Source organism: Gracilinanus agilis, chromosome 3, assembly GCF_016433145.1.
Source record: "Gracilinanus agilis isolate LMUSP501 chromosome 3, AgileGrace, whole genome shotgun sequence".
Lineage (NCBI taxonomy): Eukaryota > Metazoa > Chordata > Mammalia > Didelphimorphia > Didelphidae > Gracilinanus > Gracilinanus agilis.
In genome coordinates, this window is record NC_058132.1 from 588951096 (window position 1) to 588977786 (window position 26691).

Consider the following 26691-nt stretch of genomic DNA (forward strand, 5'->3'; position numbering starts at 1 on the left):
TAATAAACTAGAGGAGTTCCATGTGAACTGGAAAGACCTCCAGGAATTGTTGCAGAGTGAAAGTAGCAGAGCCAGAAGAACATTGTACACAGAGACTGATATACTATGGTAAAATCGAATGTAATGGACTTCTGTACCAGCAGCAATGCAATGACACAAGACAGCTCTGAGGGATTTATGGTAAAGACGCTACCCACATTCAGAGGAAGGACTGCAGGAGAGGAAACATATAAGAAAAACAAATGCTTGAACGCATGGGCTGAGGAGGACATGATTGGGGATGTAGACTCGAAATTACCACTCCAATGCAAGTTTCAACAATTTGGAAATAGGTCTTGATCAAGGACACATGTTAAAACCAGTGGAAATGTGCATTGGCCATGGATTGGGGGGAAAGTGGGGGGGGGGGTCATGAAGGGGAAAGTAGGAGCATGAATCATGTAACCATGTTGAAAATGAATATTAATAAATGTTTAAAAATTAAAAAAAAAGATAGTGTGGTTTGATCACCATCTGACTCCAACAAATCTTTCTCTGGTGGTGATTTACATTCTTTGTCATAAATTCTTTAGAATGGTCACAAATCATTGTACTGCTGAGAGTAACCAAGTCTTTCAGATGATCATCATACAATATATTGCTGGTACAAAGTTCTCCTGGTTCTGCTCATTTCACTCTGCACCAGTTCATGCTGTTCTTTCCAGCTTTTTTTAAAATCACCCTGCTTATTATTTCTTTTTTTTTTTTTTGTAAATGTCTGAAGCCAGGTTTTTTTAATTATTAAAATTTTTTTTTAATTTTCTATGGTTACATGATTCATGTTCTTTCTCTCCCCTGCAAATCTCCCCCCACCCCTCCATAGCTGAGGCACATTTCCACTGGGTTTTACATGTGTCATTGATCAAGACCTATTTCCATATTACTGGTACTTGCACTGGGGTGGTCATTTAGAATATACATCCCAAATCATATCCCCATCAACCCATGTGTACAAGCAGTTGTTTTTCTGTTTTTCTACTCCCATAGTTTTTCCTCTCAATGTGGATAGCTTTCTTTCTCATATGTCCCTCAGAACTATCCTGGATCATTGCATTGCTGCAAGTAGAGAAGTCCATTACATTCTATTTTACAACAGTGTATTGGTCTCTGTGTATATTGTTCTCCTGGTTCTGCTCCTTTCACTCTGCATCAATTCCTGGAAGTCATTCCAGTTCACATGGAATTCCTCCAGTTCATTATTCCTTTGAGCACAGTAGAATTCCATCACCAGCATATACCACAATTTGTTCAGCCATTCCCCAATCAAAGGGCATATCCTCGTTTTCCAATTTTTTGCCACCACAAAGAGAGTGGCTATAAATATTTTTGTACAAGTCGTTTCCCCTATGATCTCTTTGGGCTATAAACCCAGCAGTGGTATGGCTGGATCAAAGGGCAGGCAGTCTTTTAGCACCCTTTGGACATCGTTCCAAATTGCCATCCAGAATGGCTGGATCAATTCACAACTCCACCCGCAATGCATTAATGTCCCAGTTTTGTCACATCTCCTCCAACATTCCCCACTTTCCTTTACTGTCATGTTAGCTAATCAGCTAAGTGTAAGGTGGTACCTCAGAGTTGTTTTGATTTGCATTTCTCTAATTATAAAAGTTATAGAACACATTTTCATGTGTTTGTTGATAGTTTTGATTTCTTCATCTGAAAATTGTCTATATATGTCCCTTGCCCATTTATTAATTGGGAATTGGCTTGATTTTTTGTACAACTGATTTAGCTCCTTATATATTTCAGTAATTAGACCTTTGTCAGAGGTTTTTGTTATAAAGATTTTTCCCCAATTTGTTGATTCTCTTCTAATTTTGGTTGCATTGGTTCTGTTTGTACAAAAACCTTTTAATTTAATGTAATCAAAATTATTTATTTTACATTTTGTAATTTTTTCTGTTGCTTAGTATTAAAATTTTTCCTTTCCCAGAAATCTCACAAGCATACTATTCTATGCTCACCTAATTTACTTATAGTTTTCTTCCTTATATTCATGTCTTTCACCCATTCTGAATTTATCTTGGTGTAGGGTGTGAGATGTTGATCTAGATCCAATCTCTCCCATACTGTTGTCCAATTTTCTCAGCAGTTTTTGTCAAATAGTGGATTTTTGTCCCAAAAGCTGGGCACTTTGGGTTAATCATAGACTGTCTTACTGAGGTCACTTACCCCAAGTCTATTTCACTGATCCTCCCCTTCTGTCTCTTAGCCAGTACCATATTGTTTTGATAAGCACTGCTTTATAGTACAATTTAAGATCTGGTACTGCTAAGCCACCTTCCTTCACATTTTTTTTTTCATTATTTCCCTTGATATTCTTGATCTTTTGTTATTCCAAATGAACTTTGTTGTATTTTTTTCTAATTCAGAAGAAAAGTTTCTTGGTAGTTTGATAAATTAATTAATTTAGGTAGCATGGTCATTTTTATTATGTTAACTCATCCTACTCATGAGTAATTAATGTTTCTCCATTTAAGGTGGTACCTCAGGATTGTTTTAATTTATATTTCTCTAATCAAGAATGATCTAGGACATTTTTTTCATATGATTATTGATAGCTTTGATTTCTTCATCTGAAAATTGCTTGTTTATATCCTTTGACCATTTGTCAACTGGGGAATGGTTTGTATACAACCCTCATTCAGGCTCTCTCATCAAGTCTCTCCTACACTATTTCAATAGTCTTCCAACTGCCAAGGCTCTCTCTTTACGCTAATCAATCATTTATTCAGCTGTTAAAGTAATTTTCCTAAAGCACTACTCTGATCATGTCACCTCCCCATTCTAAAACTCTAGTCTTCCTATGACCTCCCTTAACTTCAAGCCTTTGTTATAGGTTCTCTCATGCCTGGGATCTTGTACTTCCCTCACCTATACTTCCTAGATTTCCTTAAGACTCATCTTAAACCTCACCTCTATAGCAAACCTTTCCCAGTCTCCCCAGTTGTTAGTACCTTCCTCTCTGAGATTATCTTTCATCTACTCTAAATAGATCTTGTACATATCTGGTTATTTTTATGCTATATTTTTCAATGGAAAGTAAGGTTCCTGAGAACTAGATCTTTCTCTGTATTACCAACACTCAGCTATTGACTGATTAATATAACCAAATCAGGAAGAGCCATGTCCACATTCTGGGGGGTAGTAGATGTGGATTAGTGGATCTATGACACTGAATAAGGCACACCTCCGAGTCTGTTTCCTTCTTTATAAAATGAAATTATTAGAAAAGTAACAATCATAGATTCAAGACTAAAGGGGCATTACAGTTCATGTAATCTAAGGGCCTCCTTTTAAAAATCAGAAAAGTGAGAATGAAAGAGTTCACTTTTCCAAGGTCATATCACTACCAAGTTATAGAGGAGGGCTTTAATTACAGTCTTCAAACTAAAATCCAGCACTCTTTGCCCTATAACATATGTGGCTTGGGGAGAATATAAGACCCCATTTGGCTCAGATGTGCTGATTCCGCAATATATCCAGGAATCAGAATTCTATATATCCAAAATTTCAAGAAGCATTAAGAATTTATTTCCCATTCTCAAAATTCTATGAGTTCAAAATAGCATAGAATCAGTTGCCTATTACCAACAGTACCCATATGCTGATCACTACAACTGATGAACTTCTCTGTACAAAGTGCCAATTCCATGATTAAACCAGCCATTACTTAGGCCCAAAAATATTCCTATACATAGTTTCTTCTGAAATAATTATTTAACTATAGTCTTACAAATGTGGCTCATTTGTCATTTCCCCAAATTATGATGCTGAAATCTATATCTCTATGGGGATGAAAATAAACACATGTCCAGCATGCCTCAAGGGGTGGGTAAGCAGTTTTTCATGGCAAACCCACAGAAACTAAGCACTCTTATGAGAGCAGATGTAGCTAATCACTATAGTCCCTAGTTCATATTGGGGACTGAAGGAGAATTGATCCTATCTATCTCTTTTCCCTCTTCCAAACTTCTTGAAAACTGTCATTTTTGGTCAAGTCATAATGGTCAACTTTAGGAACTGGAATGTTCATCAGTCATCATTTGTTTTACACATTCAAATTGGATGGGAAGGGGGAAAGAAGGGAACATTTATTAAGCACTTTCTATTAGTAGGTATTGTGCTAAATGCTTTAGAGATGTCTCATTTGATCCTCACAACTCCAAACAACAAATGGATTCTCAGTTATTAAATATTTCTAGAAGAGGAATATAAAACCAGAAGTCACAAAAGAAAAACAGACCAAAAATACCAGTCGTATGCTCATAGAATTTAGAAATCCAAGGAAACCATGAAAAAGTTATAATCTAGTTGCTTCTCTTTACTAATGAAGACATGAAACACTGAGATAGGAAATGACTTGGTCAAAAGTCAGACAAACTTTTATTTTTAAAGAGCAATGCTAAATTCTTGGAGTTTTCTCATTATACTAAGATAAGCCATGAAAACAGTGAGAAAGGAAGGAAAATATGGTTTTTTGGCCAGCCTCACTGGTTAATAGGAAATATTAATTTTTGTGTCTTTGCAAATAGGAGAAAATAATTCGACAATTCCTAATACACTTACTTAGTATAGATGCACATTATCTTCCCAAGCAAAAGAGAGGTACAAACAAAAGACAGTTTTAAAAATTAAGAATAAAACTTACTTTCAGTTGAGGGAATAAAGGAAAACATCATAGAAAAGGCAATAGCTAACCTAGTCACTGAAAGACAATAATTTCAACACTTAGATGTAGATTGCCAATTTAGGAGAAAGTGAGATAGGTTAATAGTCGCTGGATCACAAAATATCAGAAGAAAAGACCTCAGAGAAAATACTTGACTAGGTACCTTTCTACAACAAATCTGGTTTACAATGAAGGAAAATCTAATACCTCCCAGGACCTTATTCCCATTTTTGGATTGCTCTCCTTGTAGGAACTTGTTTTTTTCATGGAGACTAAATCTGGAAAAAATACAATTTGACTAGAACACAAAGGGAAATGGAGTGAACAGTGGATGAAAATGAAAGCTGAAGTCAGGCTTTCACATTAGACTCTTTTTTTCAGCTGGTATAAAGAATAAAATGAGGAAGACAGAAGCAAAATAGTAGAGAAACTAGTTAGGTAACTATTTTGAGAGCTTAGGTGATTAGTAATGAGGACCTGAATTAGTGTAGGCATAGTATAAAATGGACAGGAGGGGATGGATACAAAATACATTGCCAAATTAATAATGATATTAATAGGCAATTGCTTGAATGTGAGAAATAGGAAAGAAGGAAGAAGGAAGAATGACTCCAATATTTGGAGTCTGGGTGATCAAGAAGATGGTAGTACTATCAGTAAAAAAAAAAAATTAGAAGAAAGGGCAAGATGACAAATTTGGCTGGGGTGATGTTTAGTTTGAAATGCCATTAAGACATAAAATGCAGGACTGGGACAGTCTGCATTGAAGATTGAATAAATATTTGGGATATATACTTATTCTAAATATTTGGAAAATAGATTTATTCAATTAGTGAATAAATATTTAGAATCTTCCAAATTAAACATCTTAAATAAAAATTAAATAATTTTCTGAGATTTTTAATTTTAAAAACATCCATTCAGACATAAATCTTCATGGCCATATATAGTTCCATCATTAGTTCATGAACTTGAGTAAGTTTCTAATAATTCATAAGTAAATATGCATAGTGTTATAATACTTATATTTTATGAAGCTGATCAAGTACTTTTCTTACAAGGACACCAGAAGGTAGGTAGGATCTACCTTTCAGGACTTTCCTGACTTCTGAAACTTGTGATACCATTGGTGTTGGGAGCCCTGAACAAAAGTATCTATTATTCACTGCCTTGGAGACTTGTTTGGGGACATTAAGGGGTTAAATGACTTGCCTGGTGATACCCACAGCCAATATGTGTCAGAGGCAGGACTTGGACTCAGTTTTCCAATTCCAATGCTAGCTAGCTAACTGCTAGGCCACACTGCCACTCTTAAATTTTATTTCCATCAAACAAATGTGGTAACTGTGGCCCAGAAGAAGCTGTAAATGATATGCTAGCAGTTACAAATCTGGTAAATACAAATCTGGAAAGCAGGCTCAGAATTCAAATTGACTTCACTTCCAATGCTTTCAACCATTTTTTTTTCACTGTTTTTTCTGAGCCTGCTTTCTTTAAAAAGTAGCAGGGAAAAATCATTTATCAAGTTGGATGGAAAAATTGTATAGAAAGCAAATCACAATGATTAATACAAAGACATCTACTATTACCAAAATATCCAGTATTTAATTATAAGGTGTCCCTTATGATTGGTGTTATTCTGTGGAAAGTTGTTGCTTAGCATCCTTCCGTCCTATAGTTCATCTAAACCTAAATTTGTAGGCAATAGTCATAGTACAAGAAATATCTTTCTGGTAGAAATGTCTTATTTGGATAGATTTTTTGTCATTGGTTTTGGGGGAGGGCTGGATGGAATTTAATTGTAATGCTTATTTTTATACATGTGCCCAAAGACTTCCTACTATGCTTTTAGAAATCTAATAAATGCCTCATGGTAACTACATTTGTTGAACTGATATGAAAAGATATTATTAACCACCCAAAAAGGACTTCACTCAAGTAGAATGTAAAGCTGACTATATTTCTCAGGCAAAGTTCTGATACAGGATATGAGCTGAAGAATTTAAATACTGAATTAACAGGCTGATTTTAAAGAACAAAGGTCACCAATCATCAAACTCAAGATTAATTCCCACAGGCCTACCTTTTCAAATGAGACCTGTATAATCTACAGAGCAGATTTATAGTTCATAATGATTTTAAAATATTAATGCAAAAATTAATTACAAGCTTAAATGAGCTTTAAGTGAAGTAGTCTTTAAAATCTGCAGATAGGCCAAAAGTACCTCAGCTGAAGTTTGATCATAAACAGCAATGTAGAAGTTCATGATAGGGTTGGCCACAGCCATGGATGGCTGGGTTAGGAGCAGGGCTGGAGGCAGTAGCAGAAGTGTTTGGTGTAGGAATCCACAAAGCTCAGACTTTGGCTTTAGAAAAATTACTTTGGAATTGAGTAGGGGATGGATTAAAGTAGGAAGAGACTAAAGGCAAAGGAAAAAGCTAAAAAGTTATTGTAAAGTATAGCAGCAAGATGGCTGAGTAGTAGGAAGAAGCGCATATAGCTTTCTCTCCCCACACTCCTACTTTCATCCAAAACTCTTCCAGAAAATCTAGAAAATATATCAGACATAATCCTATGGAGAAGTTGTTGTTTTTTCCCCGCTATGGAGAAATTAAAAAAAATTATAGTGGGCCATTTTTCCAGCCAAAGTTGGCACAGGAAGACAGGTGGAGAGGTCTATGCACACTGGAGATAAAGTCTGGCTAAGAGATGGCCAGATGGAACATTTCAGTGCAAAGAGAAGCTGTATACATCCTTAAATAAAAGCAAGAGTGGATCCTTAATTTAGCACAGGAGGACCAGACAAAAATAATTTAGGATACAGGAACAGGTGATAAATGGCAGTTTTGTTATTCAATTCCAAGTTCCAGGTCAAAGGTCCATAGAAGACTGAGGAGGGGAGGAGAATAGCATTCCAAGAGAAAGAGAAATCCCAGTCATTCAGCTATGTACCAAGAGAGGCACAAGTTCAGAATTAAGAAGCAACCATGTGGACTGAACCCCAGGAGTGGAATGGGTTCTTAGTTCTAGCTTCTAGCCCAGTAGTTTAGCCTATAGGGAAAAAAAACCAAGGTAGGTATCTCAGACCACAAGGAACCTTACAGTTCCAGCAAAGCTCTCCAGGTGGCTGACAGGGGCTGAGTCCAGCAACATCTACCGGTGATCAGACCCAGACTCTGTTCTGGCCAGGAACTTACAGAGCTCAGAAAAGAAGGTAGAGATCAGACTTTGTCCTGAATCAAACTGCTTTGGGATCACTTAATCTTCTCTGGCTTTTCAAGTTCTTTACAGTCTGGCTGTCTACATTTCCAAGATTATTATACTAATCTCATTATAAACTCATGTTCCAACCAAAATAGTTGGCTTCCTTTTTCTTACATAAGACATTCCCTCTATCCACCTCTGATTTTACAGAAACTATCCCCTATCTTAGTATCTCCTTATCTTCTCTTCAAAGAATTCCTAGTTTTCTTCAAAAAGTATCTTGATCCCCCTAGCTGCTGTGCCCCTTTCCCCTGGGAAATTATGTTGCATATAGTTTGTATACATTTCATATTTCCTTTCCTGGGTACATGCTATTTTCCCCAATAGAATATAATGATATACCAGTCACAGTAACTAAGTTTTATAATTCTTCATGATACACTCAATATTTGTTACTTCATGCAATATAACCAAATGAAATAAATATCCCACACCAATTGTTATAATTTCACTTTAATATTTAACCCCAAGAAGCTCCATCATTCATTTAATAAAGGACACAATAATGCCATTCTTTAATTTGACCAAAGTATCCTTTAAAGCCAAAAGTATGATCTTTAATTCATTAATCCTAGAGGACAAAGCAAAAAACTCCTCTCAAAGGTTTTATTCAAAAAGGGCTCAGAGAACATTGTTATGTTCATATGCTGAGAAATGATGGATGCCACCTTGAATGACAGGGGAGGCAGTTGGAAGGCATGGAATGTTCCCAGATGCTGTGAGCCAGGGGCTAACATCGGTTGGCCTGGCAGTATAAATTCCCCTGACAGCCACTTGAAGGGGTCGTTGGTCTTTGGTCTTTTGGTCTTGGGTCTTTAGGCTCTTTAGGTCTTTAGGTCTTTTGGTCTTCCTAGCTCTTTAGGTCTCTAGGTCTCTGGGTGGTGAAGGGAGGCTGGGAGGTCTATGAAGAAGAGGGTAGGAAAAATCTGAATATTTCCTAAAGACTGTGAGAGCTAGTGCATCAACAAACACTAATAGTGAGAAAGCTAAAAGAATAAGATCACCAACACAGCTGCATCAATAGCAGTCCCTATTCTCTGACTTGGCTGTGACCAGGCTGGGCCAGAGGTGTAGTGGAGAATAACGCTCCAGCTTCTACTAGATCAATAGTCTCCAGTCCTGATTGTCAACTAGTTATAGATATTAGATTGATAGGGTCTCCAATCCCCAATCCTTGTCCTTTTATCCTTTCCCTGATTATAGATTATAGATAAAGAGAGTTTAACAAGTACCTTCCTAAGAGGTCTCTATATCACGACCCTTGGGGAGGGAACCAACACAGTCAGATATCAAACGTGATCCAAGGCAAATCAAAAGCCCCATAATAATTTATCCAACCCTAGGTGGGACCTGAAAGGGTTACCCATCCACCTAACCTTTCGGGGCCCTATCTGGGCAACTGTTAGAGAAAGGGGAAATTATAACATTTATCAAGGGTGATCAGGGTTGGTGTTCCTCCATCAACTGCAACTAGGGAGAATACATAGATACATTTACATCACTGCATATCTATATCTCCCTAGGCCCCTTTTGTTTATAACAACAGCATCTTTTTCATTTCCCACCAGCTATACTCCTTAGAACAGACTCCACCTGGCCCTTGTACCAAGAGGGCCTTCTTCTCCAGCCCTCTCTCTCTTTTTGGTTTTCCTTTGTGCATTTTCTTCCTCCACTAGGTCGTAAGATCCTTGAGAGTAGGGACTTTTTTTTTACATGCACACCTATCACATAACACAGTCTGGCACATAGGAGTTTCAGTGTTTTAGGCTGTTTTTGCCTCCATTTACATTTGGCCCATTCTAGTCTTTAGGGAGTTATTTTCTTTAGTAATTTTTTTTCTAAGCTGTTGATTCTTTCTTTAAAAAAACAAAACAAAACAAAACAAAAAAAACACCTTTACCTTCTGTTTTGGAATTGTATTGGTTCCAAGTCAGAAGAGTGGTAAGAGCTAGGCAATGGGAGTTAAGTGACTTGCCCAGGATCACCCAGCTAATAAGAGTCTGATGCCAGATTTGAACCTAGAACCTCCCATCTCTAGGCCTGGCTCTCAATGCACTGAGCTACCTACCTGCCCATCTGCTGACTCTTTCTATCAATTCTCTTATTATTTCATTTTTTAAAAGCTTCTTTTCAAGTTCTTCTAGGAGTTTCTTTGGAACCTGACACCCTTTCTCATTTTTTTGTTGTTTCCTTTCTGCCACTATTATCTTCTGAGGTTGTATTTTGCTCTTCCCTGTCACTAAAGTAACTTCCTAAAGTCAGGTTCTTTTCCTTTGTTTTGTGCTCATTTCTCTAGTTACTACCCTCCCCCCACCTTACCTTGTCTGTCGGTTGAGGTTCCACTCTACTCCTGGGACAGAGGGAGCACTGTTCCAAGCTTGCCTTCTCCTGTTCTTGGGGTTAGTAGGACCAGTTGTCTTTGGTTCCCCAGTGTGCACTTCAATGGGGTGGCCTGGTAGCTTCCTGTGGGAAGGCTTGCAGCTATACTATTCAACTAGATTCTACTCCCTCTGTTATCTGAGTTGGAGTGGAGTTGGACCCCTGCTCTGCTTGGAAGCACACAGCACTGGTCCTTTGCTCTGTAGCTTCAGCTGCACCAGGCAGTATGGCTTACACTGCACTGGTACCCATTCTGCCAGTTCCTTGTCTCAATGGTAGGAGCTAAATAAATATTTGACTGAATAATTACTAACCTTTAAAGCCCTAAACTATGTTAACTCTCAAGTCTTAAACAATTTGAAACTAAAATCAAAAATTGCAGTCAGAATAGTATCAGTGACAAGAGAAAAAATGGATTCTAACAGTATAAATAGGTTAAGTAAGTCTGGAATACAGCAAGGAACTGACAATGAGCTAGTTATTTTAACTGTTCTGATCTTCTCCAGGGCAATTCATACAAGAAGCAAATAACATAGAGAAATATTTTAAGAAATTGAAGTAACTTCTTGAGAGACATTTGGAGATTATACAAGTCACATAAAAAAGTCAAAATTAATAGTAGCAAGAAACAGGCCAGAATACAGTAGAGTTGGTCAGCAAGATAATAGAAGGAGATGAAGGGTCAGATAGAGCCACATACAATCCTTGAGGTGAAAAGAGATAAAGTGCAAAATCAATGAAGAAGCCAATAAAAAGAAGAGTTTGGGTGCCTTATTAAGGAGCACAAGAAAAAAACATTAAAATAACAAAAGAAGAAGATTTACAAAAAGTTAGTGAGAATGAGAAAAAATTAATATAAAGGAAGGGAAAAGGCTCTCATTATAGGGGGGAAAGGAAGAAGTGGTATTTAAAGATTATAAAGGAAGGATTTGGCATCAGTCTGCATATAGGAAAGAAAACCAGGCTGAGAATTCAAAGACGACCCTGAAATTGCAATGTGCTTCATTCAGAGCCTATTTAAATCAAAAAACTGGGCAAAGTTATTCTTTTGGACTTTACTTAGTTTTTAAGTCCATCTAGTATTTAAAAACCAGGGAGGTCTCCGAAGTTGTAAACTATTTTGGGTAGGCCTAAAGAATGAGGTCTGTAAATGTGTCCTAATTGGGTTATAAAGGAAATAGATCCTTTCTCAAAAACCATTAAAACTTTAACTTCAACACTGGAAAAATGACAACCAGTTAGGTAAAATAATTTGACCTAACACTGCTGCCAAAATTCTTTAAGACTTTTTTTATGGTCCATTATAAAACATATTTTATGCACTACTACAAATTTGGGTGTTCAGGCTATGCCTTTATCATATAAAATCCAATTCTAAAAATAGTCTGGTCTAAAAATAATTGAGTTTTCACATCAGTAAAACCACAGATTAAGTGTAGGTTTATAAATGCACAAATAACATAGAATTCTTCAAGTAATTCTACTAGGGAAATGAATATTTGCTCACTTGTTCCCAAGGAGCTCCTGCTTGCATATTATATAGAGGTCAGGCCTTCAAAATAAGCATATTTATAGAGTATCTGTTACTATCAAAACAAAATAATTATTTGATTCCATTAATACAGTCCCTTTCTCCTTGAAGTATGGAATATAACTCAGCACCTTTTAAGGGATACAGTCATATGCTTCTAGTATCTGGAAAATATATGTGTAATAAACAAACATTGTTAGGCACCTATGATAAAGAAGCCAAAATGCTAAACACTGATTTAGACAGTAGGAATGATAAGATAAATAAGATATTGATCCTACCCTTAAAGGGTCTATAACCTCAAAAGAATCACAAGATGTACAAAAAATAATTATTACACAAATGAGAATACCAATAGATAAAAGAAATATAAAAGAGCTAGCACTATGCTAAGTGCTTTGCAAATATTATCTCATTTCATAAATACTATTTGCCACACACTGTAAGTACTAGCAATACAAAGAAAAAGGAAAAAATTTTGTAAGAATTCACTTTCAGTGAGATTACAACATGTTCTTTCATGTTAAGAAATATGTTCATCTTTACTTTTTTATTAAGGACTTAGGACAATTTTTTCCCTTAACATGCAAAAATGTTCTAAAATGTATAAACAATAAGTTAATTCATTAGTCTCTGAAGTTAAAATTTTTAAATTTATATATTTTTACAAAAAGAATGTTCATAAAAGTTGCAATGCGTATAACAAAGCTGGAAAGACTTGTTTTATTTTTTAAACATTTATTAATATACATTTTTAACATGGTTACATGATTCATGCTCCTATTTTCCCCTTCACCCCCTGCACTCCCCCCACCCAAGGCCGATGCACATTTCTACTGGCTTTAACATGTGTCATTGATCAAGACGTATTTCCAAATTGTTGATACTTGCATTGGTGTGGTAGTTTCGAGTCTACATCCTCAATCATGTCCACCTCAACCCATGCGTTCAAGCAGTTGTTTTTCTTATATATTTCCTCTCCTGCAGTCCTTCCACTGAATGTGGGTAGCATTCTTTACCATAAATCCCTCAGAGCTGTCCTGTGTCATTGCATTGCTGCTGGTACAGAAGTCCATTACATTCGATTTTACCACAGTGTATCAGTCTCTGTGTACAATGTTCTTCTGGCTCTGCTCTTTCACATGGAATTCCTCCAGTTTATTATTCCTTTGAGCACTGTAGTATTACATCACCAGCATATACCACGATTTGTTCAGCAATTCCCCAATTGAAGGACATACCCTCCTTTTCCAGTTCTTTGCCACCACAAAAAGCGCAGCTATAAATATTTTTGTGCAAATCTGTTTATCTATGATCTATTTGGGGTACAATCCCAGCAATGGTATGGCTGGATCAAAGGGCAGGCAGGCTTTTATAGCCCTTTGAGTATAGCTCCAAATTGCCAGCCAGAATGGTTGGATCAGTTCACAACTCCACCAGCAGTGCATTAATGTCCCAATTTTGCCACATCCCCTCCAGCATTCATTATTCTCCCCTTCTTTCATTTTAGCCAATCTGCTAGGTGTGAGGTGATACCTCAGAGTTGTTTTGATTTGCATTTCTCTAATTATTAGAGATTTAGAACACTTTCTGATGTGCTTATTGATACTTTTGATTTCTTTACCTGAAAATTGCCTGTTCTTGTCCCTTGTCCATTTATTAATTGGGGAATGGCTTGATTTTTTATACAATTGATTTAGCTCCTTGGATATTTGAGTAATTAGACCTCTGTCAGAATTTTTTGTTCTAAAGATTTTTTCCCAGTTTGTTGTTTCCCTTCTGATTTTGGTTGCATTGCTTTCCCTGGTACAAAAACTTTTTAATTTCATATAATCAAAATTATTTATTTTACATTTTGTAATTTTCTCTAACTCTTGTTTGGTTTTAAAATCTTTCCTTTCCCAGAGATCTGACAAGTATACTATTCTGTGTTCACCTAATTTACTTATAGTTTCCTTCTTTATATTCAAGTCTTTCACCCATTCTGAATTTATCTTGGTGTAGGGTGTGAGATGTTGATCTAAACCTAATCTCTCCCATATTGTTTTCCAATTTTCCCAGCAGTTTTTGTCAAATAGTGGATTCATGACCCAAAAGTTGTACTCTTTGGGTTTATCATACACTGTCTTGTTGACATCACTTACCCCAAGTCTATTCCACTGATCCTCCCTTCTATCTCTTAGTCAGTACCATATTGTTTTGATGACAGCTGCTTTATAGTATAGCTTAATATCTGGTATTGATAAGCCACCTTCCTTCACGTTTTTTTCATTATTTCCCTTGATATTCTTGATTTTTGTTCTTCCAAATAAACTTTGTTATAGTTTTTTCTCATGTAGTAAAAAATGTTTTTGGTAGTTTGATAGGTATGGCATTAAATACGTAAATTAATTTGGGTAGAATGTTCATTTTTATTATGTTAGCTTGTCCTACCCATGAGCACTCAATGTTTTTCCAATTGTTTAGATCTAGTTTTATTTTTTTGGAAAGTGTTTTGTAGTTATGTTCGTATAATTACTGTATTTGTTTTGGTAGATAGATTCTTAAGAATTTTATATTGTCTAGGGTGATTTTAAATGGTGTTTCTCTTTCTACCTCTTGCTGCTCTGATGTGTTGGAAATATATAGAAATGCTGATGATTTATGTGCATTTATTTTGTATCCTGCAACTTTGCTAAAGTTGTTGATTATTTCTACTAGCTTTTTAGTTGATTCTCTGGGATTTTTTAAGTATACCATCATATGGTCTGCAAAGAGTGATAGCTTAGTCTCCTCATTGCCTATTTTAATACCTTCAATTTCGTTTTCTTCTCTAATTGCTACTGCTAGTGTCTCTAGTACGATGTTAAATAAAAGAGGTGATAATGGGCGTCCTTGTTTTACACCTGATCTTATTGGAAAGGCTTCTAATTTCTCCCCTTTGCATATGATGCTTGTTCATATACTGTTTATTATTTTTAGGAAAGAACCTTCTATTCCTATACTTTCTAGTGTTTTCAGTAGGAATGGGTGTTGTATTTTGTCTGCATCTATTGAGATTATCATGTGGTTTTTGTTGGTTTGCCTTGTTAATATGGTCAATTATGTGGATGGTTTTCCTAATGTTGAACCATCCTTGCATTCCTCCTATAAATCCCACCTGATCATGATGAATAACCCTCTTTATCACTCCCTGGAGTCTTTTTGCTAGTATTCTATTTAAGATTTTTGCATCTATGTTCATTAAGGAGATTGGTCTGTAATTTTCTTTCTCTGTTTTGATCTGAATACCTTTGGAATCAGTACCATATTTGTGTCATAAAAGGAGTTTGGTAAGATTCCTTCTTTGCTTATTATATCAAATAATTTGTATAGTATTTGGGATTAATTGTTCTCTGAAAGTTTGATAGAATTCACTTGTGAATCCATCAGGTCCTGGTGATTTTTTCTTAGGGAGTTCTTTAATGGCCTGTTCAATTTCTTTTCATAATATTGGGTTATTTAAGTATTCAATTTCTTCTGCTGTTAATCTAGGCAATTTATATTTTTGCAAAATATTCATCCATATCACCTAGATTGTTAAATTTATTGCTATATAATTGGGCAAAATAGTTTTTAATGATTGCCTTAAATTCCTCTTCATTAGAGGTGAGGTCTCCTTTTTCATCTTTGATACTGTCAATTTGGTTTTCTTCTTTCCTTTTTTTTATTAGATTGACCAGTACTTTGTCTATTTTATCTGTTTTTTCAAAATACCAGCTTCTAGTCTAATTTATTAATTCAATAGTTCTTTTACTTTTGATTTTATTAATTTCTCCCTTAATTTTAAGTATTTCTAATTTAGTTTTCATCTGGGGATTTTTAATTTGCTCACTTTCTAGTTTTTTGAGTTGCATGCCCAATTCATTAATCTCTGCCCTTCCTAATTTGTTAATATATGCACGCAAGGATTTAAATTTCCCCCTGAGTACTGCCTAGGCCGCATCCCACAGAGTTTGGTAGGATGTCTCATCATTATCATTCTCTTCAATGAAATTGTTGATTGTTTCTATGATTTCTTCTTTGACAAATTGGTTTTGGAGAATCATATTATTTAATTTCCAATTGGTTTTTGATTTGCCTGTTCAGGTGCCCTGACTAATTATTATTTTTATTACACTATGATCTGAGAAGTTTGCATTTATTATTTCGGCTCTTTTGCATTTATTTGCAATGTTCCTATGCCCTATTACATGTTGTGAATGTACCATGTGCAGCTGAAAAGAAGGTGTATTCCTTTTTGTCCCTATTTATTTTTCTCCACATATCTATTAAATCTAATTTTTCTAGGACTTCATTTACCTCTCTTACCTCTTTCTTATTTATTTTTTTGTTTGATTATCTAGATCTGAAAGAAGAATATTTAGATCTCCCACTATTATAGTTTTATTATCTATTTCCTTCTTGAGCTCTGCCAGTTCATCCTTCATGAATTTGGATGCTATGCCACTTGGTGCCTACATATTGAGCAGTGATATTTCCTCATTGTTTATACTGCCTTTCATCAGGATTTAATGATCTTCCCTGTCTTTTTTAATCATACCTATTTTTACTTTGGCTTTGTCAGAAATCATAATAGCCACTCCTGCCTTCTTTTTCTCTTTTGAAGACCAAAAGATTTTGCTGAAGCCTTTAACCCTAAACTTGTGTATGTCCACCCGCCTCATATGTGTTTCTTGTAGACAACATATGGTAGGATTTTGGTTTCGGATCCACTCTGCTATTTCCTTTCGTTTTATGAACGAGTTCGTCCCATTCACATTCAGAGTTATAATTATCAGTTGTGCATTCGCTGACATTTTTCTATCCTCCCCTAGTCCTACCCCTTCTTCTTACACTATTTCCTTTTAAACCAGTGGTTTGCTTTGAGCTGGTATCCCTTATCCCCTCCCTTGATTAACTTCTCTTTCTTCCCCCTCCCTTATTATTCCCCTCTTTTTATTTTTAAAGGCCTAATGAATTCCCTCCCCCTTCTTCTCTCCTCCCTTTTTTGACCTCCCCACTCCCCTGCTCCCCTTGGTTTATCCCTTCTGACTTTCTCAGTAGAGTTAGATAGAGTTTTTTATAATAATGGATAATATAGCTACTCTTCCCTCTCTGGGTTGATTACACTGAGAGTAAGGTTTAAATATTACCTCTTAATGCTCTCTTCCTCTCCTTCTTATAATAGTATTTGTCCCCTCCCTTTCCCATGCCCTCTTTGTGTGTAATAGAATATCCTATTTTCATTATTCACTCAAGTTTCTCTTGGTGTCCCCTACTATTCACCCCCCTTTTTCCCACCCCCCCATGTCATCTTAGACCATATAGTATTCCAACCTCTCCCTATGAATTATTCTTCTAATTGCTATAATAGTGAATACTATAATAGTGGATAGAGTTCACTACAGAGAATTATACATAGCATTTCTCCACATAGGAATACAGATAATTAGATCTTATTGAAGCCCTTAAAGAGTCAAATTTAAAAAATTATGAGTTTTCTTTCTTTCCCCTCTGTTTCTTATTTATCTTTTCATGTTTCTCTTGATTTTTGTGGCTGGATATCAAACTTTCCATTTAGTCCTGGTCTTTTCTGTGAAAATACTTGGAAATCTTCAATTTTGTTGAATGCCCATACTTTCCCCTGGAAGTATATAGTCAGTTTTGATGGGTAGTTGATCCATGGTTGAAGGCTCAGCTCTCTTGCCTTTCTGAATATCATATTCCAAGCCTTGCGGTCTTTTAGCTTGGAGGCTGCCAGATCCTATGTGATCCTGATTGGTGCTCCTTGATATTTGAATTGTCTCTTTCTGGCTTCTTGTAAGATTTTTTCTTTTACTTGGAAGCTCTTGAATTTGGCTGTTATATTCCTGGGTGTTGTCCTTTCTGGGTCTAGTGTAGAGGGTGATCTATGGATGCTTTCAATGTCTATATTGCCCTCTTGTAGAACTTCAGGGCAATTTTGCTGAATATTTTCTTTTAGTATGGAGTCCAAGTTTCTATTAATTTCTGCTTTTTCAGGAAGACCAGTGATTCTAAAATTGTCTCTTCTAGACGTGTTTTCTTGGTCTGTCACTTTCTCATTGAGGTATTTCATGTTTTCTTCTATTTTTATCAGTCTTTTGACTTTGTTTTATTTGTTCTTGCTGTCTTGAGAGATCATTAGCTTCTAATTGCTCAATTCTAGCCTTTAGGGACTGGTTTCCAGCTATAATCTTTTGGTTTTTGGCTATGATCTTTTGGTTTTCCTTTTCAATCTGGTCATTTCTGGTGTTCAATTTGCTTATCAGTTCATTTGATTTCTGAGCCTCACTTTCCAATTGCAAAATTCTGCCTTTTAAACTGTTATTTTCTTGCCAGATCTCTTCCATCTTTCTCAACATCTCAGATTTGAACTCTTCAATAGCTTGTGACCAGCTTTCATTATTTTGGGAAGGTTTGGATATGATTACTTGTTTGTTATCCTCTGTTGTCTGGATTTTCTCTGTGTAAAAGTTGTCGAGTGTTACAGAGTTCTTCTTGATAATCTTTCTCTTCTGGGGATCCCGATTTTGGCTTGCCATTGTTATACCTGCGCCTTCTGCGCTTTGTCCTCACACTCAGGGTCTGTCTGTGCTGTCTAGGCTCCCGAGGTCTCAGGTCTTGTTGTTCTCGGGGTTGAGCCTCCTGGTTGTCCCTAGTCTGCCCCTCTGCCTGAGGCTCCTTCAGCAGTCTCAGGGCGCTGCTTCCACAGCTGTGCTCCTGTCTGCACAGGGTCCCCACTCGCGGACCAAGCCTGCGCTCGTGATCCTTGTCCATGCCTAGGGCAATGCCTTCACCCGTGCAGGTGCTCAGGGTCTGTATTCAAAGTCCATGTGAGTTCTTTAGCCTCTTAGGGTCCTAAGACTTGCTGCTCTCTGGAGCTGCCAATGACTTAATGGGTGCCCCAAACCTGCTTTAACTCTTGTGCGCTGGCCTTTGAGTTGTACGTGGTACAGGGAGTGTGGGAGGGGCTTCTTACTCTCACGTTTTAGTGAGAGCTGTTTCACCCCTTTATAGGGTGGAAATGCCCGATTCCATATACCTTCAATGCTACGCCCTGTTGTGGGGTCTCTTCGTTCGTCTAGATTAATTTTTATGTCCCCTTGAGGAGTCCTGTATGCTTCGGTTAGGAGAGATCAAGCAGCTGCTCCTTACTCTGCCGCCATCTTAACCAGAAGTTGAAAGACTTGTTTTAGAAAGAGTATGGTCCTAGCAATAGATTTTGTCTGCTGCCTAAGGCCCAATCTAACAAATATGGTCGTGGTCAACATATGATAACTGAGAATCAGATGGATTAAGTTGATCAAATTAAATGCTGATAGGAACATAGAGAAATGCATCTGATATTACATTGCTAGAGAAGCTGTGAATATTTTTTTAAGAAAATAAGATAAAATTACACATTAATACTTGTAAAACTATTCATGTTCATTGACCTAGAGATTCCATTACCAGAGTTAGGCCCTATGGGCATTATTGAGAGGGCAATATATGAAATGCATGAAAAATTGAAATATGAATATATAAAATATTCATGGTAGTTTTGTTTATTATGATAAAATAACTGGAACATAAACACAATGAATTACAGAAATTGCCAAATAGATTATAATATTTGAATGTAACGAACATTTTTACATTGCTGAAATGACAAATATTAGAAATACAAGGTAATATATTAAGAAATGAAAAAAGAAGAGAATAAGAATAATATACATATCATGATCACATTAAAAAATAACCACATCATTACAGAAAAAAAGTATTCAAGTAAAACACATCCAAATGGCACTCAAAAGCAGAGAATAACATGAATAGGCAATTCTCAGGTAAAGAAATCAAAAGTATCAATAAGCACATGAAAAAGTGTTCTAAATCTCTAATAATTAGAGAAATGCAAATCAAAACAACTCTGAGGTACCACCTCACACCTAGCAGATTGGCTAAAATGAAAGAAGGGGAGAGTAATGAATGTTGGAGGGAATGTGGCCAAATTGGGACATTAATGCATTGCTGGTGGAGCTGTGAACTGATCCAACCATTCTGGCTGGCAATTTGGAACTATGCTCAAAGGGCTATAAAAGAATGCCTGCCCTTTGATCCAGTCATACCATTGTTGGGTTTGTACCCCAAACAGATCATAGATAAACAGACTTGTACGAAAATATTTACAGCTGCACTTTTTGTAGTGGCAAAGAACTGGAAAGGGAGGGTATGTCCTTCAATTGGGGAATGGCTCAACAAACTGTGGTATATGCTGGTGATGGAATACTATTGTGCTAAATGGAATAATAAACTGGAGGAGTTCCAGGCGAATTGGAAAGACCTCCAGGAACTGATGCAGAATGAAAGGAGCAGAGCCAGAAGAACATTGTACACAGAGACTGATATACTGTGGTAAAATCGAATGTAATGGACTTCTGTACCAGCAGCAATGCAATGACACAAGACAGCTCTGAGGGATTTATGGTAAAGAACGCTACCCACATTCAGAGGAAGGACTGCAGGAGAGGAAACATAGAAGATAAACAACTGCTTAAATGCATGGGCTGAGGCAGACATGATTGGGGATGTAGACTGGAAATGACCACACCAATGTAACTAAAAACAATTTGGAAATAGGCCCTGAACAAGGACACATGTTACAGCCAGTGGAAATGTGCACTGGTCATGGGTGTGGGGAGAGCGGGGGGGGGGGGGGGATGAAGGGGAAAGTAGGGGCATAAAATATGTAAACAGGTTAACAATGAATATTAATAAATGTTTAAAAAATATTAACCACTGTTGCCTCAACAAAAAAAGCAGAGAATATTTATATTAGCACACATATATAATTTAACATTTTAAACAAGCTGTAAACAATGTGAAGTTTGTGTTTTTGCACATAATCTTTTTAATGCATTTGTCTAGGTTAAGTATTTTTTTGTTGGTGGTTGTGGTTACTAAGTATATGATAAAAAATAAATTAAAAAAAAATTCAAGATAAAAATGTCTGCTCATGGCAACAGAGAAAGAGCTCACATGTGAGGTCTTTTCCCCCAATTATGCCTTCCTGTTGAGCTTGGTGGTTTATCTCATTAGCCCACATTTAGGGCATATTTATCAAATTTGTCCTAACAATAACTTAAAATTTGGATGCTGGCACTGGCAGCTTGATACACATTTCCCATCACCAAAACATAATGTAAACCGATCTTGTTCTTCCTTCCTATCACAAAATATTCTATTTTTCATTTAAAAGCCAAGGGATGATCCTATATGTTTATTTATGGAGCCTATCATTTTTCCCCATTCCCACATAGCATATAGTGCTCTTATACTGCTCCTGGCTTCCCAGAGATATCTTCTCTACCTACATAGACTGGTCTCCCCTGTGCTTCCGTATTATCATTACTCATTCTATTATTAAAATTGCATGTCTCAGTTACCTTATCTCAAATAGCGCTATTGATGACCAACTACTAAAGGGTGTTAATGATAGATAACAGTCAAAGAATCAAAACAAAATAAAAGAATGTTCATTTTCTAGCATCAAAGCCTCAGATATCATGTTAGCTTAATTCCTTCTAAATTCAATGCACAGTTATTCATCAAGTATTTCTTGACTTAACTTAAAGCTATATAAACTAAATAATCCCCAGTGAAACGTTCAAAATGCAATTAGAACTAGGGCTGACAGTAATTGATTTAAATTATTTCAGTAAAAATCAGATGTCTTTCTCTATGAGCGTAAATATATCCAGAATCATATATAACATTGGAGCCAAAATATTTTAAGTTAAACCATTAACAAAGAAAGCAAAACAAAACCTTCTTACAATGAAATTATCTCTTAGATAGAACCATCAAAAAACCACTTAATATTAGTTTATATGTATATGAAACAAAAAAAAGAAGACAGAAAGACCTTTTGGAACTAAGCATGCTATTATAAATAGACATGGCCTAATATATAAACAACCATTATGCTTTGAGGAAAACTTTTTAAACATACCTAAGGGGCAGTTAGGTGGCCTGAGAGTCAGGCATGGAGATGGGAAGTCCTGGGTTCAAATGTGTGCCCAAATATTTCCTAGTTGTGTGACTTGAGCAAGTCACTTAACCCCCATTGCTTAATCCTTAACACTCTTCTGCTTTGGAACAGATACTTAGTATCAATTCTAAGACAGATGGTAAAGGTTAAAAAAATATTTAAAGGACGTGCCTCCAGATTATAACATGGCAAAATATCAACAGTTAGTGCTTTTTTTTTACCACAATATGTTGCTGATGTGTTACTCCACTTGTATAATCTGTCCTCTGAATCACTATACTAACCATAAACCAAGATTGTTTTATGCTTCGCTAGAATCTGTTATTCTTCTTGGACCTACACAATACTCTTAAAAGATTTCAACATTCTACCAATAGGACAGCACATGCTGAAACAATAAACCAACATTGGCATCTTGCATCTAACAGGCATCTCAGGTACACATTCAACATGCCATGTAATTATCTCACTCTCATTTGGTTATTCCTTGAGTTATTCTTCCATAGTCATAATTCAAAAGGAAGACATTTCCTCTCAAGAAATTCTTTGGAGCCCAAATTCCTCAAATCTATTTTTGCTGTGTTCACATATGCAAATGAACCCAATGAATAGAACTTTACCTGATACAGCATGATAGGCTCGATGGCATAACCTAGAGCATCAGCAAACTCCTTAGCAATAACTGTTTTTCCACAACCCTAGAAAAGAAAACATTTGTTGAAGGGACCTATAATTGCACAAGTCAAAGCAAAATAACAGTGAATTTATGTTGTCATTCTTACTTTTCCTCCAATTAAACACATATCTTTAACCATATGAGACTGCATCATTTCGGCCAACAGCTGCTTATGGCTTAAAGTCTTTATGAAATGGTTTGATTCAGAATGTTGATTTAATGGCCTGGTCCCAGCTGGTACCTATAATGAAACAGAGGTAAAAGTGATACACAAAAGGAAATCTTTTCTATTTTTAGCTTTTATTTTTTGTATTCACAAATTCTTTTGTTAAAGCACACATTATTTAAAGCACATCATTTTATCTAAAAGCATTTCTAGTCTACGGAGTCTAAAACAGCTACTAAGGGATTACGGTCAGAGAAGCACTTACATAAGATCTATCACTAAGGTACACCAAAGATTTTTATTGTCTAATTACCCTGAGGCAACATGGTGTTGGATTTTCTTGTTTGGTCTTTTACACATGCAAAATCTGTTTCCCATTTTCAGAGTCCCTAATTTATATACCTGCCAACCACATTCAGGCATCTATCTTAAGTTTTCAAAAATTTTAATAAGAATCAAATTGTCTTCAACTACTGTGACTAAAAATTATAGATGCCACTACTGTATATTAGTTTCAGCTTCTAGTAATAAAACTAGTGACTTTTTTAGAAAGCAATCCCAATATTTTCCTTTTTATTAAATTGCTCTTAATTGTCTTTGAGTTGTTGGGGCACTCACATTTTGGATATCTTCAATATGTTTTGGAGAAATGAAATATGAACCTTTTGCTAAAACAAATCCTAAATACTCCACTTTAGGGAGATACCACTGAACTTAGAATTTTGAGATCTGTTGTCCTCTTTTATATAATTCTAATAGGAGATGTTTGCTTCCTTCTTGGCATGCTTCAGCATTTGGCGAGGTCAAGAGTAAATCATCCCACAAAATGTATTAAATGGCTCTCCTTAAATTTGATATTTGCCAGACATTTTGTCAAAATTTGCAAAAATAAAGTTGGACTTTCTACGTAACCATAAGGCAGATGGGACCATATGTATTACGATACTTTCCATGTGAATGCAAATATGTTTTGGGAATCTTCCTGGATAGGTATTGAAAAAAAAGCAGAACACAAATCTACTACTGTAAAATATTTAAGGGTACTAGGAATAGAGGAAATAATAGTACATGGACTTGGGATAATAGAATGTCTTTTGATTACATGATTATTAATAGCTCTCAAATCTTGAACAAATCTATATATACAGGTTTTCCATTTTCATCTAATTTGGTTTTTTTATTAGGCAAAATAGGTGTATTGTATTCTGATTTGCAGGGGATTGTTATTTTCTGTTTAATTAAATAATTTATTACTGGGGTAATTCCCTCATTGCTTCCTTTGTTAATGGATATTGCGGAATAGATGGAGGTGGACCACCTCTCATTCTAATTTGGACTGGAGCAGCTGATTTTAGCAGCCTTACATCAGTAGAAGATGTAGCCCAGAGAGATTCAGGTATATTTGTTTGTATTTTAAAAATTTGAATTTTATCTATCTCCTGATTAGCTAAAAAGAGTACTGGAAACAAATTCAGAGATTCTTCAGATAGTTCTAATGTAATATCACCATCTTGAGTACATACTATTGTGGCTCTTAATTGTACAATAAATCTCTCCCTAATAAATTCATAGGGGAGGTAGGCATTAGAAAAAAATGAATGCTCCATGGATAAAGGTCCCATAGATACCATTCATGATGAAAGCTTTTGAACTTCCAAAGGTGTTCCAGACACTCCAACAACACTAATAGAGCCAACAGACTTACAATTAGGATCAGGTGTACTCATTAGCACAGATTTTGATGCCCTAGTATTATGATAATTAGATTAAGTCTACACTGCCCATCTTTAGATTTAATCACCAAAGGTGAGAACACCTCTAATTCTAGGAGGTCCATAACCCACATGTGCTAGAGTGGGTGACGAATCAGAATCAACTGACTGCCCCCTAGGTAGTACTATGAGAATTGTCTGTTGTGATTGGACATGCAAATTGGAGGTGGATGCAGGAAGTGACGAAAGATGCTATCTTTTAAATATGATGGTAACTTCCTGTGGAGGGGGTTGGAGTTTGGAACTTGGTGTAGAAGGATCTCTGGTGAGACCTCTGATTGCTTCCCTTTGAATTGTCACATGGGTGAGTTAGGCTGACTCTCTCTCTCCCCTTGGGCCAAGACAGTTGCTGGTTAAAACTGTAAAGGAGGTTATTTGAGACCTTTTATCTAGGTGATTTAACACAGTTGAATGATGTTGTTTTAAGTAGGATTAAGTGACTCTGCAGCTGGGGGTGGTCCGTGTTAAACCAGTTGACAGGTCCCACCACTCAGTTGATTCCTCCTTCACAACTGAACAATGAGAAAGTAAAGATTCTTCCTCAACTGTCAGTACTAAGTAAAACTCAGTTCTTTAGACGTAATGAGTATTAGTAAACTCAAACTACTAAAGATGTTTATAACTAACTGTGATTGATTGGTTGTGATGTTGATCCTGATGATAAAAGATCAATAACACTTGAATGAGCTTGATGAAGGAAAGGAGAAGTTTTAAATGACACCTTTCCCTTAAGAATCTTCAACACTGATCAGATCAGTACAGGCTCCTCTCTTTTAAACTTGTTTAATGAAGGTTAACAAGGTAAACAAGGATAGGAAAAGGATGGGTTAAAATAACGAGGAAAGAGGGATTGGGAATGAATCCTAAAACCCTGTTTAACTAACTAAGCCTATAATATATCTTCAGGAGTTTACAGGTGAAGCTGATTCACTGAACGTGCCAGGCTAAAAGATGCCTTAGCCAGGCCTCCAGGCCTGACTTCAGTTGCTGGATTTTCTAGCTCAATTAAAGTTGGCTTGGCTTAACAAAGTTGATCTTCAATATTTATCTTCTTGTTGGTGTTTAGAAAGTTGTATATTGTTGATAATGTATAGGAATGGATGCTAATAGCACTGGATGAGCAATGAGCCTAGGTAAGTATTCCTATGAGGTATAAGTTAACTTTAGCTTAGAGACAATTTTGAAATGTCTACCCTCCTTCCATTCTCTAGACTGAGACCCTAAGAATAGGAATCAGCCTCAATTTATAGGGTGCTCTTAACAAACTTTTTTGTTCTCATATCAGCTCATGCCACCTCTGCATTCTGCATTCCAATCTCAATAACTGGCAACTATCCTGGCCCAATATGGCTTCTTGCAAAAGTATTTACACTTCCAATGAAAATTATCTATAAAATCCTTTTTTTAAAGCAAACTATCCAAGAAGGCCTCACAAGAATTTTTTTTAAAAATCAAGATTATCTTTTACAAATGAAGATAATCTGAAAACACTAAGAATCTGGGAATCACCACCTTTAAGGTTGTTTCTTTGTTCCCCAACTGAAAAGTCACAGCAGCTTGACAGCCTGGGTTTCCAGCAATGCTTTCTATTTTCACAATCCTTATCGGAAGAGAAGAGTTTCTTGAATCCTGTAGTTCAAAGCGCTATAAATTAGAAGAAAATCATGACATGAGTTTCATTTGTTTCAATGCCTGAAATCCAATAAAAATTGATTCTGTGTTAATTCTGGTTGAAATTACCTATGTACATTTTGCGTTTTTGCAACAGTGCAGTCCTATAGCAGAAGAACTAAACTTTAAAGCCACATGATGTATAAACCTTTATCCATAGTGTAAAATATACTACTCACAAGGACAGCAAAAGAAAGATATAGCATAACATTAATAACTTCTTAAATGAAACCATATGTGATTTTATAACTAAAGAAAAACTTTGGTAGATTATCAATATGCAATAGAGGTAATCTGAGAAATTGCAAGTTTTCCATGCCAAATGACTAAATTCTAGTCATTTTTACATAGTTTGCTCAGACAAAATGTGTATTTTGATCCTCTACATTTTCAGTATAAAAATATAACCTACCTAATTAAGTGAATATTACTGATTAGGTAGTTTGAATGGGTCATTATATAT

The 26691-nt window shown here is 36.0% G+C and overlaps 1 protein-coding gene across 1 annotated transcript in view; it reads right to left on the reverse strand.

Annotated features, from left to right (window-relative positions):
• Positions 1 to 26691, reverse strand: part of VWA8 (von Willebrand factor A domain containing 8) — a 519173-nt gene that overhangs the window by 351343 nt on the left and 141139 nt on the right. The window contains exons 10-12 of the mRNA XM_044669384.1: positions 26070 to 26201; positions 22726 to 22860; positions 22564 to 22641 (exon numbers count right to left, since the gene is read on the reverse strand). Of these exons, the coding sequence (XP_044525319.1) occupies positions 22564 to 22641; positions 22726 to 22860; positions 26070 to 26201 (345 nt within the window). The remainder of the gene's footprint in view (positions 1 to 22563; positions 22642 to 22725; positions 22861 to 26069; positions 26202 to 26691) is intronic.